The sequence below is a fragment of the Mesoplodon densirostris genome, chromosome 7 (assembly GCF_025265405.1).
Source record: "Mesoplodon densirostris isolate mMesDen1 chromosome 7, mMesDen1 primary haplotype, whole genome shotgun sequence".
NCBI classification, from domain to species: Eukaryota; Metazoa; Chordata; class Mammalia; order Artiodactyla; family Ziphiidae; genus Mesoplodon; species Mesoplodon densirostris.
In genome coordinates this window covers 117,227,160-117,239,668 of record NC_082667.1, presented here as the reverse complement: position 1 = coordinate 117,239,668, position 12,509 = coordinate 117,227,160, and the positions used below count along the sequence as shown (strand labels likewise).

The 12,509-nt window shown below is 50.3% G+C and overlaps 1 protein-coding gene across 2 annotated transcripts in view; it reads right to left on the bottom strand.

Annotated features, from left to right (window-relative positions):
- Positions 1 to 12,509, bottom strand: part of PKNOX2 (PBX/knotted 1 homeobox 2) — a 255,788-nt gene that overhangs the window by 35,750 nt on the left and 207,529 nt on the right. For both annotated transcript variants that reach the window (XM_060103560.1, XM_060103561.1), the window contains one exon: positions 6,006 to 6,177. In XM_060103560.1, the coding sequence (XP_059959543.1) occupies positions 6,006 to 6,177 (172 nt within the window). The remainder of the gene's footprint in view (positions 1 to 6,005; positions 6,178 to 12,509) is intronic.

The window sequence follows — 12,509 nt, the reverse complement described above, 5'->3', positions numbered from 1 at the left end:
ATGTGAAAGTGCTTTATAAACCACAGGGAACCAAATGCATATAAACTTTTGCAACCTCTTTTAATGATTTCTAATATCCTGTTGGCTTTTCTATTGCTGTTCCATTTTCAGATAGTGGAAGAATAATCATCCTCAGTTTTTTTCTTCTATATTTACGTTTAGTAAATCATCCTCTATCTTATTTTTATGCAATTTTGGGTTTTTGCCTCTAAATCAGAATAAAACTCTGACATATTAAACTATTTTCCCTAAGTGATCAGTGTCATGTAAAAAGTTATTCCAAATCTTCTAGTGCGATAACAATTCCATTTAATTTAATATCGTCATCAAATGTGAGGAGTGGATCCTTCATTCCTTTTCTCTCAGTTTTGCTTCATCTTTCAGCTTCTCTCCCTCCCTTCTCTTTCAAAATAAAAAAAACAGCCCTCTTCTTCTGAGCAGAGGGCTTCACAAAAGCAAAACGAGATGCACCCTTGCATTTCAGTCTCATCTCACAGCACACGAGCCCCACAAGTCTCAGGAAAGCCCGCAGGACCGCGGTCTCTCATTTTCTGGGAAGTCGCATGGCATGATATCCTGAATCTACTATTTTCTGCCCGGGTATTTTTGGACAAGTCATTTAACTTCATCTGTAAAATGTAAGCTGATAGGTAATACTTACACTGTAGAGTTGTGGTGAACACTGAATAAGATCATGTACACATATGTCCTGGGCACACAGGAGCTGTGTGTTATATGTGGATTCTTTACGCCAACATGCGCCTCCCCACCACCATCAAGTACTTTTCTGAAAAGTGGCCTCTCTTGTAGGATTGCGGCCTCTTCATTTGATAGTAATGTCCTTGCCTTTCAAAACATGTATATACGTAGCACTTTACAATTTGCAAAATGCTTCTCTCTCCATCACCTCATTTGAGTCTCAGAAACATGGGGACACACAGGCACTGCTATCACTCTGCTAGAGATGAGATCAAGGCTCAGAGATTAGGTAACCAGCGAGATTCCAGGCAGCAATTAGGGAGGGAGGTAGCTTTGCCCTGGAGGGCAGATTCCGTTTACCCTCTCCTTCTCCTGCAATTTGGGAAGCTGGAATGTTCTCCCTCATTTACGGATGAAGAAATTGGGAAACAGACATTCCTTGAAGTGCTCTGACGTTTCCTGCATGTCACTAGGGCAGCCAAAGCTAAAATCTATTCAGGAATTTTTCCAGACCAGATCAGACCAGCCGGACCTGGCCTGAGCAGTTGGAAGGGTGGGGTCACTGGAACAAGGCCTGGGACATGGAAGAAAGGTGAAGTCCAGAGCGTGAAGACTGCTTAGGGAGGCCACCACGCAGGACAAGTCAAATGCTTTCAAGTCACAATGTGGCACTTCCCTTCCCACGTCCCCAGAGTTTGGAGAAGCATTGTGGTTCAGGGAAAGAGGTGGGCTTCAGGAGTTACACCCACCTGGTGCAAACCCCAGCTCTGTAACTTATTGACTATGGGTTCTCGGTCTTGGATTCCCCCTTCTGTAAAATGGGTATAATGATAACCCTCTCATAGGGCTATGGTGAGCATTAAATAGCAGAGCTGGGTGCTAGAGAACAGCGGGTTTTGGAGGCTAGGTCTGGGGTCCTCCACTTACTGGGACGCTCTGGACAATTCACGTGATCTCTGCACTTTGGTGTCCCCATCTGTAAAATAGGATAGCGACAGCAACCCCCTCAGAGTTGTACTGAGAACGAAATGAGATCTGGCCAGAAAAGAACTAACGACAAGTGCAGAGGAAGCACTAAGAAAAGACTGGCTCTAGGGCTGCGTCACTGCTGAGTGTGGGCCCGGGCTCCACGCCTGTATTTGACCCACATATGTGCTGTGTGGTCTTGAGCTGGTGATTTCACCTCGGGTCTCAATCTCCTCATCTTAAAACAAGGATAATAATCATCTGTGCCTTGTGGGTCTGAGAAGAGGATTAAATAAGATAATACAGGTGAAGTGTTCAGAACGGCACCTGGCACCCAGTAAGTGCACTATAAATGTTAATTATTACTGGCTTTAATTATTATTTCCTTTCCCTGTTCTGGTGTCTTGTGGGATTTTTCTGCTCCCATCGAGGCGAAGAGAGTGTGGGCGGGAGGCTGAAGGGAATGGCTGTCTGAAGGGGGCCGCCCGCGGGCTCGGTGGGCCCAGGGCTCTGCCTGGCCTCCTTATTCAAAGCTTCTGGCCTCTGGCCCTACCTCTTCAGAGTGGGCCCAGGGGCCTGAGGGGCCCCATTTTGGAGCTGGCTTTGCGGTCAGGCACCTATAATCTGTCCCTTAAGCCACACCAGGGTCTCATTAAAACGTGCCCCATAAGTGCTAAAAAAGTTACACATAAAAAAATTCCATGCATGAAACTGAAACCGTACGTTTTACAGCTTCGGTTTGAAATCTTGCATAATATATAAAACCTCGACCCTGCACTGGGGGCCCGTAAATCAGATTTTATAAAACAAAAAGCTTTTACCTTTCAAAGGGGTTTGGGGAACTTGCAAATTTTACAGACTGAACCAACTGCCAGTCAGAGGCTGCTGGGCCCAAGCAGGGGATCCGAGGGCCAGGTACCAGAGGCCTGGTGAACGCTGGGTGGGTGTGGGAATTGGAGTGAGGGTATCCCTGGGGGAGAATTCCAGCTTAGCCACCATGGGGGTGGAAAGCCACCCGCATGGCACTGAAATGGGGAGGTGGAGAGGGTCAGAGAGCGTGGGCACCAGGGGAAGAGATGCTGGTGGCACTCTGTATAAATGAGGCCTCTGTTACCCCTGGGAAGCAGAGAGGTAGGTGATGGCGTGCAAGGAGCCAGCAGACCTGGATGCTGACAAGTCACTGCCTTTCTCCAGACTCCAGTGTCCCCATCTATAAAATGGGCGTGCTGCTTTCCACACTTGTGGTTTCCCTACCAGCGTTCTGTGATTCTAAGTTTCTTTTTGGGCAGCTGGCTAACCGGGAAGGGAGGTTCCCTCAGAAACCTATACTCTGGGAACTTCTCTGGTCTCTGAGCCGCTCTGGCAGAGCTTAGTAAGTAGTGCCCAAGGGAACTCGTCTGAGAGACCGAGGAGCGGGGCAGGTAAACACAGAGATTTGCGTGGACGAGAGGAGGGGACCAGCTGGAGGGGGAGGACCCGCGTGCCCGTGGTGGGCCTGGGGGAGCTGGGGAGGAGGCAGGACCCGAGCGCCCAGCGCGGGACAGAGTTCGGGGGATCCTAGTGTCCTCCCGACAATCCCATCTGTGAAAGTCAACATTCAAGGGCAAAGGAAAGCCGCCCTGACACACATATATATAAAAAATAAATCTCTCAATTATCTCAGCTCATTTGCTTGGGGTCTTATTTTATGTCCCTGCTCCGCTGCGCAGTATATCTGTCCGGATAAAGAGTTACAGTCCGTTGGGCTACGTGTGTGGGGTTGTAAAAAATACAGATGCCAAATTAACTGGCTGTGGCACTCGGCAGCTGATTGAGCTGATAATGACGTGATCTGACCTTTTTCTAATTTCTAATTATGTGCATCTCGGCTGTGCTGGCTGCATGATTCTTGTTCTAATGATGGCTCCTGTGATAGGCCTCTTCATCTCTCCCCTCCCGACACAGGACTACAAGTGGGGTGGCAAAGGGCGCTGCCTGACACCCTCCCCCCACCCCCTGTAAAGTTTCAGGCTTCCAGCTACACAGTCTCTCTGATGGCCTGGAGGTGAGGTGAGGTGGCTGGAATGCCTGGCTTTAGTGATAATGCATTTGACCTTGACCTTCTGGATGCCATGCATTTAGTTCCACAAGCCATCTCGTGAATATTTTATGACTGTCACAGGAGACAGGCATATTGGCTCTATAGGTGAGGAAACTGAGCTTCAAAGGAGTTGTCATCAAAGTCACCCAGAGGGTAAGCTGTGTAGCTGGGCTGAGGTCCTTGGCTCCTTCAATGGTCTCCATTTAAATAATCGACCCATCCTTCAGTCATTGACTGTGGCTAACTGCTCTGGGTAAATCAGGTCCACATGAGGAGGTGGGCTGCCCAAGGCCTGCTCCACCAGTGGACCACTCCCAGCCCAGTCCCCTGAGATAGAGACCCAGGGAGCACTGGGGGTCTGGGGCCACTGGGGCAGCTCCTACAACATCCGCGTGCCTAGGTCAGGCGTGGCACGTTGCAGACACTAACCAAGTTTTGTTGGATTAATGAAGAAATCTGAATCTTTGAGTGAACAGAACTCTGAGAGACCCAGGTAGTGTGGACCAGGGGAGAACAGGGAGGCGACCACACTTTTTGGTATTTTCCAGGCTGTGCTAGAATAAGAGGCTGTCCTTGGGGGGTCTTCTATAGTTCACCTGGCAGGTGGTAGTGGGCAAGGTCTGTGAGGTTTGTTTCCCCGGGACTCCTACCTCTGAAGGTTTACATTCTTTCATATTACTCAGCCTATTTTAGGTATTTCCTACCAATTTAGGCCTCAGTTTCTTTTGGGGTCAAGGGAGAGGGGTGCCCATTCCAGCTCCTGCAGAAACGGCTGCCTCACTTCCTGGTTCCATGGCTGCTGCGGGTGTAGCTTCTAAAGACCTGATTCACAATTGCGGTTCTGAGATTCTGAGCAACCGAACAGCAGGGCAGGGCCAGGCCAGCCTGCACTTACTGCTGGACCAACTGGAGAACCTGCACAGGGACAGCTCTCCTAGGGGACCTGAGAGACAGTGGTCTGGGCTCCCAGGAAGGATGTCTGCTCAATCCCAGCCAGGGGAGAGGGAGGGCCAGGCACAAGCAGAGGTGGATTTGCGGCTCCCAGAAACCTGCACTAAGGCTCCTGACCCTGGTCAGGTGCTTATCCTCTGTCCTCTAAACACATCATAATACTTCACAAATTTCCAGGCCAGGCTGGGGGGCTCTCCTGGTAGCTCTTCTGGCCTCCATAAAGTAGCATAATCAACTCTTGAGAGAAGCAGTGGGGTGGATAATTCACAACACAGAATAATACCCAAGTCATTTAAATCTGTTCTGCTGGTGTGCTGTGTATGTGTGTTTTTCTTCCTTCCTTTTTGGAGTCACATTTGCTTTTCTAATTCTGTTTCCCTTTGGGGAGTAGGTACTAACTAAACTCTGACGGCAAGAGGTCAGTGCTATAATCAATCAATTTGTGGAAGAGAGTTTTTCAGAGTTTCCAAATTCACCGTGCATCATCTGGGTAATCCACCCACAGAAAAATCAAGAATTGGGGTTAAGAATCCCAGGATGACCACTGTCATGATGAACAAACAGAGCAGCCTCTCTCCAGCTCTCTTTCTCAACAGGATTCCCAGGGCTAGATGAGAATTTCAGGTATCATCTAATCTAGCGGTTACCAAGCCTTATTGAAGATCGCAGCTGTCTGGGAAACCTTTAAAAGTGTACCTTCACAGGTCCCACTTAACTTACTGAATCACGGTTTCCAGGTGGTGGGCCCCAGGACCGTGTGCTTTTGAAAGCTGTAGTGATGATGTGGATGACAAGCTAGGTTTGGGAGGCTGATCTACTGCGTCCCCCTAAATGGGCAGGACATCTGCTGATCTTCTCAGTGTGACTATGTTTCTGGTCTTCCTATCCACTGATCTGCTTGACTGTGCCTGTCATCCCCACCCTGCACACTGTAGCACATGGCCATCAGCTCCTCTCTGGGCAGCCCAAGACAGATTTACCAGCGGGTCAGGACTCTACCTCTTGGAACAGCTACACCAGACAGTCTGGGCGCTATGACCCCCCTTTCCTCCCGTCTGCACTGCAAGGGGGTTGTAGGTGATGTTGGTGTTGCAGCGGCGGAGGAGGGGAGAGCTTTGGCAGCAACACCTTTGCATGCAACTCTTGGTTTAAGGTTCTCAGACGCTGGAAGGGTACACCTAGTGACTGCCCACAGGGGGCATGCAAATTTCTTTGTTGAATGCATGAATGAAAGGGTTGCTTCTAGGGCATCTGGAGGGGATGAGAAGGTAGGGAGAGCCTAGCCAGGGCAGGGTTGCAGGGTCTTTACCAGGTTGTCCAGTTCTGGGTCGTCGCTGAAGAAGGGTTTGTGCTCCTGCTCTTGCTGGTGGACAAAGTTCTCGATGTCCACGTCAAAGCTGGCGGAGGTGATGCACTCCGAGCCCTGCGTGGCCTGTTCACATTTCTCAAACAGCAGCGTCAGGAGCGGGAAAAGAGGGTGCCTGCGGGGACATCAAGAGCTCACACATGCGCACTCAGAGACTTGCTGCCGTCGGGGCTCAGAAGCCACCAGGGTCCCTTCCCACATTGCCGTCACTTCTTCTCCCAGGGTCCCGCTCCCTGAGAAAGGCCCCAGTCCCCATGGTCAGCCTAGACGGCAGCATTTCACACCCTGGCACAGAGAATTCAGTCTCCTGATTCCTGGGGCCTCAGAGGCTTCTGTTCCTCCCCACCAGGGGCCTAACTTTTCTCTTTGTCCAGAGAAACTGCACAGATATTTGATGAGGGATGCTGGGTATAACCCTTCACAGAAGTAGGTGTCCATTTCTGGCTCAATGTCAATCTGGGAAGGAAATATGGGAAGTGTTCAGAAAAGTCCTGGATGTGAACATTCGTGGTTGGTCACACACCCGCCCTTGGCTGAGTGGAGCCAGCCGAGGGCAGCACCTGTGTGTTTGCAAGTGTACGTGGAGTGGTGTGGACCTGAGTACTCGTCACACGTGGTGGGCAGAAGTCTCCACCTGTCCTGCATCTGTTGGCCGACTCAGTTTAGGTCAGACACCCCAGTCACACATGTAACACCTCCCTACACGTTTCTATCATCACACACTTAGCACAACTGTAATTAAATAATTATTTGCATCATTATTTGTCCAGTGTTTTCCTCCAAGACTATCTTTGTCTCAATGATCATTGTATCCTTAGGACCTTTCCCTGATGCTGACAGCAGGCACTTAATAAATATCCGGTGACTGACAATGAACCAGTGAATGATGAATATGTGAGTGTGAGTGTGCACAAGTGTGTGACGGTTCTATGATGGATGGATGTAAGCTGAAGTGCCTACCTGGCTACTCTATGGGTCTTGGCTTTGACATCACCCACTCTGGGAATGTTCCCTGACTGCCCCTCCCCTCAACCTATGCCAACGACTCCCTGGGTTGTTTGCTTTACCACCTGCTTTCCTCACTAGACTCTCAGCTACATGAAGGCAAGAAGCATGCCCACCTTATTCCTCACTGTCTTCCCAGAGTCTAGCAGCAGCATGTGGATCCTAATAAATCTTTGTTAAATATATATATGTTAGGAGTGTGACCCCATTTGCATATATGAGTGCATCTCGTTCTCATTTCTCTCCAGCATGAGTGAACAGCTATGTCTTCACACCCAGCACGTGCACATGTGTTTACACGGGTATTGACACTGGACTCTGGAGTCCCATTCCCTCTCACCATGGTTGCCAAAAAGCAACGGCACATCCCTCTCTGGTTGCTCACCTCAGTGCCCTGGAACCACAACATCGAGCTCCTTTCTTTTTGAGTAAGCTCTGCGAGCTGGGAGAGGAGAAAGTATGTATGTTGGGTCTGGTCCCCAGGCTTCTGCCGATGGGGATGTTGTAGCCAGCACTGCCCAACAGAACTTCTTGAGGTGATGAAGACATTCTATAATCTCTGCTGTCCAATATGGTAGCCACTAACTTCATGAGGTCAATGGACATTTAAAATATGGCTGTTTTAAATTATGGTTTTCTCAGTGTATATGCCCAGTAGTGGGATTGCTGGGTCATATGGTAATTCTATTTTTAGTTTTTTAAGGAACCTCCATGGTGGATGGACCTAGAGTCTGTCATACAGAGTGAAGTAAGTCAGAAAGAGAACAACAAATACCGTATGCTAACGCAAACATATGGAATCTAAAAAAAAAAAAAAAAATGGTACTGATGAACCTAGTGGCAGGGCAGGAATAAAGATGCAGATGTAGAGAATGGACTTGAGGACGTGGTGGGGGAGGGCAAAGCTGGGGAGATGTGAGAGTAGCATCGACATATATATGCTACCAAATGTAAAATAGATAGCTAGTGGGAAGCAGCAGCATAGCACAGGGAGATCAGCTCGGTGCTTTGTGACCACCTAGAGGGGTGGGATAGGGAGGGTGGGAGGGAGATGCAAGAGGGAGGGGATATGGGGATATACGCATGCATATGGCTGATTCACTTTGTTGTACAACACAAACCAACACAGTATTGTGAAGCAATTACACTGCAATAAAGAGCTATTAAAAAATAATTAAATATGGCTCTTGTGTCTAGGACACTGAATTTTTAATTTTGTCTAATTGTAACTAATTTTAATTTAGATAGCAACATGTGGCTAGTGGCTACCATATTGGAAAGCATAGTAAGTCCTGAAAATGAAAACAGATCATGCTTCTTCCCTCCAGCACGCTATGATTAAACATGCCGAGAAGGACTGAACATTCAGCCTACATAGTGTTTGTAGGCTGATGGGGGACCCCTGTGAGCCTGTCCCATCCTGGGGTTCTAATAATTCTGAAAGGCAGAAGGTGCTGAGACCCATCCACACTCAAACCTATACGTACTGGTCATTCTACTCAAGCTCGGGGGCAGCGGGGGCTGAGGGGAGATGAATTCCCGCCACCGATGAGCTGCGTGGCTTGGCAAAGCTGTCTCTAGACACTATCTCCCTGACCCTTGTTTTGGGAGCTGATGCGTAAATAGATGGTCTCCAAGGCTGCAGGCTGGGTCACAGTCTGGAGGAAAAAAGGGTCAATATCTGAGGGTAGCCCATCTGCAGCCCCAAATTGCTAGAAGAGCTATTCAGCCCCCTCAGGAAGCTGGTGGGAAAACAATGGGTTCGCTCAGCCATCTGCTGAAGACAAAGAGAAACCAGGTGAAGGGGTTAAACTCCAGTATAAGTCTTCATTTGCAGCCACTAATACCGCAGCATATTATAGTCTAATCTAACCTGATCCCAGTTTAATGCAAGATTCTCCTGGCCCTGAGTGGAATACCAAAGGAAGCCTTCATGGCTGTGATTTAAGCAGAGACCTGCAGTGGCTTAGCTGAGGGACGTGAAAGGCAAATTCCAGACGGTGTTATGAATTATTGCGCCTTATGAACCCTCCTACTCTCAACAGATGCCTGCTGCCATTTAAACAGCCACTAGATCAATTAGGAGTGAAAGGCACAAATCGACTCTGTACAAGGGCACTAAATTACCAGGAACTAATAATCCGCAGCATCGTGCCAGGTGGTGGGGGGCGCAGCCCCTGCCCCATCCCCACGGCGGCCGTGGTCACTGCACGTTCCTTCCTCACCGGCTGGAGGCAGGGTGGGCAGCTGCTGATGGTGTGTGGGTGTGCCGGTGCACGTGTGTGCACCTGGGTTGAATGTAGGCTGTCAATGAGAGCAAGTGTGAGCGTTGTGTAAGTGGGTTGTCCTAGGTGTTTTTATTGTGTGTGCACACACGGTGTTACGTCTCTGCTGTACTATGCACATATGGGTTGTGTGTATGGAGCTGGGGTGCAGAGTTTGTGTGCTGTGAATACAGGGTACCTATGCCCTCTATTGTATGCAGTGTGTGTGCAGGGCTATGTGTTATCTGTATGCAATGCGTGTGCGAGCATCACGTATTTTGTGTACACAGCGTGCGTGGCATGTGGGGCAGGGAGGAGGGAGCTGCCGGTGACTGCGTCTCCCAGCTACCAGCCCCGGAGTTGGGCTGGGGGGAGAGGGTGAGCTCATCTGCCACTGTCCTGGCCTCTGCAGGGAGGAGAGTGATCAGGGAGGGCCTCTCTGAGGAGGTGACATTTGAGTTAAGCCTGGAAGGACGAGGAGGCAGTCAGGCAAAGGTCTGAGGGAGGGGCATGCCAAGCAGGGGAAGACGCAAAGCACTTCAGAGAGAAATGAGCTTGGCATGTTTCTGGAACAAAATCCAGGCGCTTGTGGCTGGAGCAAGGTAGGCGAATGGAGGGAGATGAAGTCGAAGAGGTGAGCAGCAGTCAGATCCGAGGTCTCACACAGAGCTGGGATTTTGGGGACTGGGGTGGAGGCACTGACCCCTCCACTGGGGGACAGCGTGCACCTTCCACGCAGAGCTCTAGCATTGGTCCGTTTTATAAACCTCTCCCCTGCAGGTGTCAGATCTCCCGTGTGTGTGTGGTGTGTGTGTATGTGTGTGTGTGTGAGAGAGAGAGAGACGAGGGCATATCTGGGGTGTTTTCTATGGCTTCTGCCATCTCTCAGTAGAAGAAAATGTGCTTTCCATCCTCTCCCCCAAGTTAAGCAAGGACCCGTGGAGCACAGAACAGGCCTCCTGGTTGCTGCCATGGCCCCTCTCCCCAGCCCCTCCCTGCCTGAGCTGCAGTATCAGTTCCCAGATCCTCCCTTCATACCCCACCCTCCCCAGCCTCCTGCCTCTGGTTCCACCCACCCTGATCCCTGGATCCCTGAGCCCAGGAGTTCGCATGACACCTGCGCCCACCCACAGCTTTTCATATGAACCACGGCCAGGGTTGGTAGGGCTGCCTGTGGCTCCCGTGCTCTCTCCACCTGCATCTCTCGACCACCCTGACCGCTACCTGCTACCTCAAGTGCGGGGACTGCTGAGAAACAGGCTCAGTTTCCCAGTGACTCAGCTGGGTTCTGTGGCTACAGTGATGCTATGGCCATCTTTAAGGCTGTTCCCGGCCCAGTTCCCAGTCCCTTCCCCAGTTGCCCATCCTACACCTGCCTAAGCGTTGACCTATATTTTAAGCTATCCTCCAACATCACCCCAGAAGACTGGGGAAGAGTCTGGAAGCCACCTTCAAGGAGTGCTTTCCAGCAGCCTCCACTGCGGGCCTGGGGTGGGGTGGGGTGACTAGGGCAGGGACCAGGAGGGCTGGGCACTTAACCCTCCCGGGACATGAATGCCCTTGTCTGAGCCAGGCAGGGGATCGGAAGGGGGGTTTAGGTCATGCGTGGGATACTGGTCCTATCATTCTTGACCTTCCCTGAGCTTCAGTCTGTCCAACTAGAAAATGGGTTTTAAGGAGTTCCTCTTCCCACTGTCCAGATCTCTCCCACCGTGTATCAGTACCCTTCAGAGGCTGGAAGCAGAAACGCGGAAACTAGGTCCCCAGTGCCTGGACGATGATGAATGAGATGTGAAAGACGGCCATTAGCCTTTATTTCCAGAGAGCCGAGGAGGTCTGACCTCCAGAAGAGCTCGCCTTCTCCCTCCCCGACCTTTCTCCATGCTTTTCCCTGTGTCGCCTCCCACCTGGCCGCCCCCTCCAGCCCAATCTCTCTCTTTTTTTAATTTTTATTTTTTTGAATTTTATTTAATTTATTTTTTTATACAGCAGGTTATTAGTTATCTATTTTATACATCTTAGGGTATATATGTCAATCCCAATCTCCCAGTTCATCCCACCACCGACCCCCCTGCCACTTTCCCCCCCAATCTCTCTTAAGCCGTTCAAAATTTGGAGAAAATAAATCTCACTGCACTAATTCAGGGACAGTTTGAGCCTCGTTGGTGCAGAACAAATAAAAGGAGTGAACTGGCATGACATTTTACTGCAGAAGAGAGGTCATTTCCAGCCACTAATAGAAAGGATCTGACACAGACTAATAAAGAGAAATGAATTTCTCTAATGGCCTCATTTATCACATTCAGCACTGTGCCTCTGCCTGGCTGCTGGGAGGGCGGGCTGCCCCGAGTGCGGACAGTGCCAGGAGCGGGGGACGAGAGAGGACCTCAGATAAGATTTTATTATATCTTGTTTTCTTTTCGGAGTCCCCACCCCCAGCCCCACCCTCATCACCTCTCCCCAGGAGCATGTGAACCAAAAGCAAGCTCAAGATATGCAGTTCTTGGGCCTCCCTGGTGGCGCAAGTGGTTGAGAGTCCGCCTGCCGATGCAGGGGATACGGGTTCGTGCCCCGGTCTGGGAGGATCCCATATGCCGCGGAGCGGCTGGGCCCGTGAGCCATGGCCGCTGAGCCTGCGCGTCCGGAGCCTGCGCGTCTGGAGCCTGTGCTCCGCAACGGGGGAGGCCACAACAGTGAGAGGCCCGCATACCGCAAAAAAAAAAAAAAAAAAAAAAGATATGCAGTTCTTGTTAACGATCCCGAGAAATAAAGAACCCCTCTCCACAGAATTGCAGTCTTGTGCTAGCTTAAGAAGGTGATTAAACCGGATGTGTTGATTTCTACAGGGGTTTAAGCTATCATTTGGTTTAATTACTTCTGACATTTCTGCCTTCGTTGTTTTCTGCATCACCCAAATTCGCAGGCCTAAAATGCCCAGTCTGGGGCCAGGGTGTGTAGGGCTGCCTCTGGGAGCACCCCAAAGAGCCTGGGCCTAAACAGGGCAGGATTTTGGCTGAAGCCCTTTGCAGAGTTTAATGTCACCCTCTCTCCAGCAGCAGCGAGGCTGAGACCCCTCGCTGAAGCCCCAGATTTTCTTGAGGGCAAAGCGATCTGGGCCCCCCTCATCCCCCGACCCCCACACATATTTCTGGTGAGGCTTCTGAGAGCATCCTCAGGC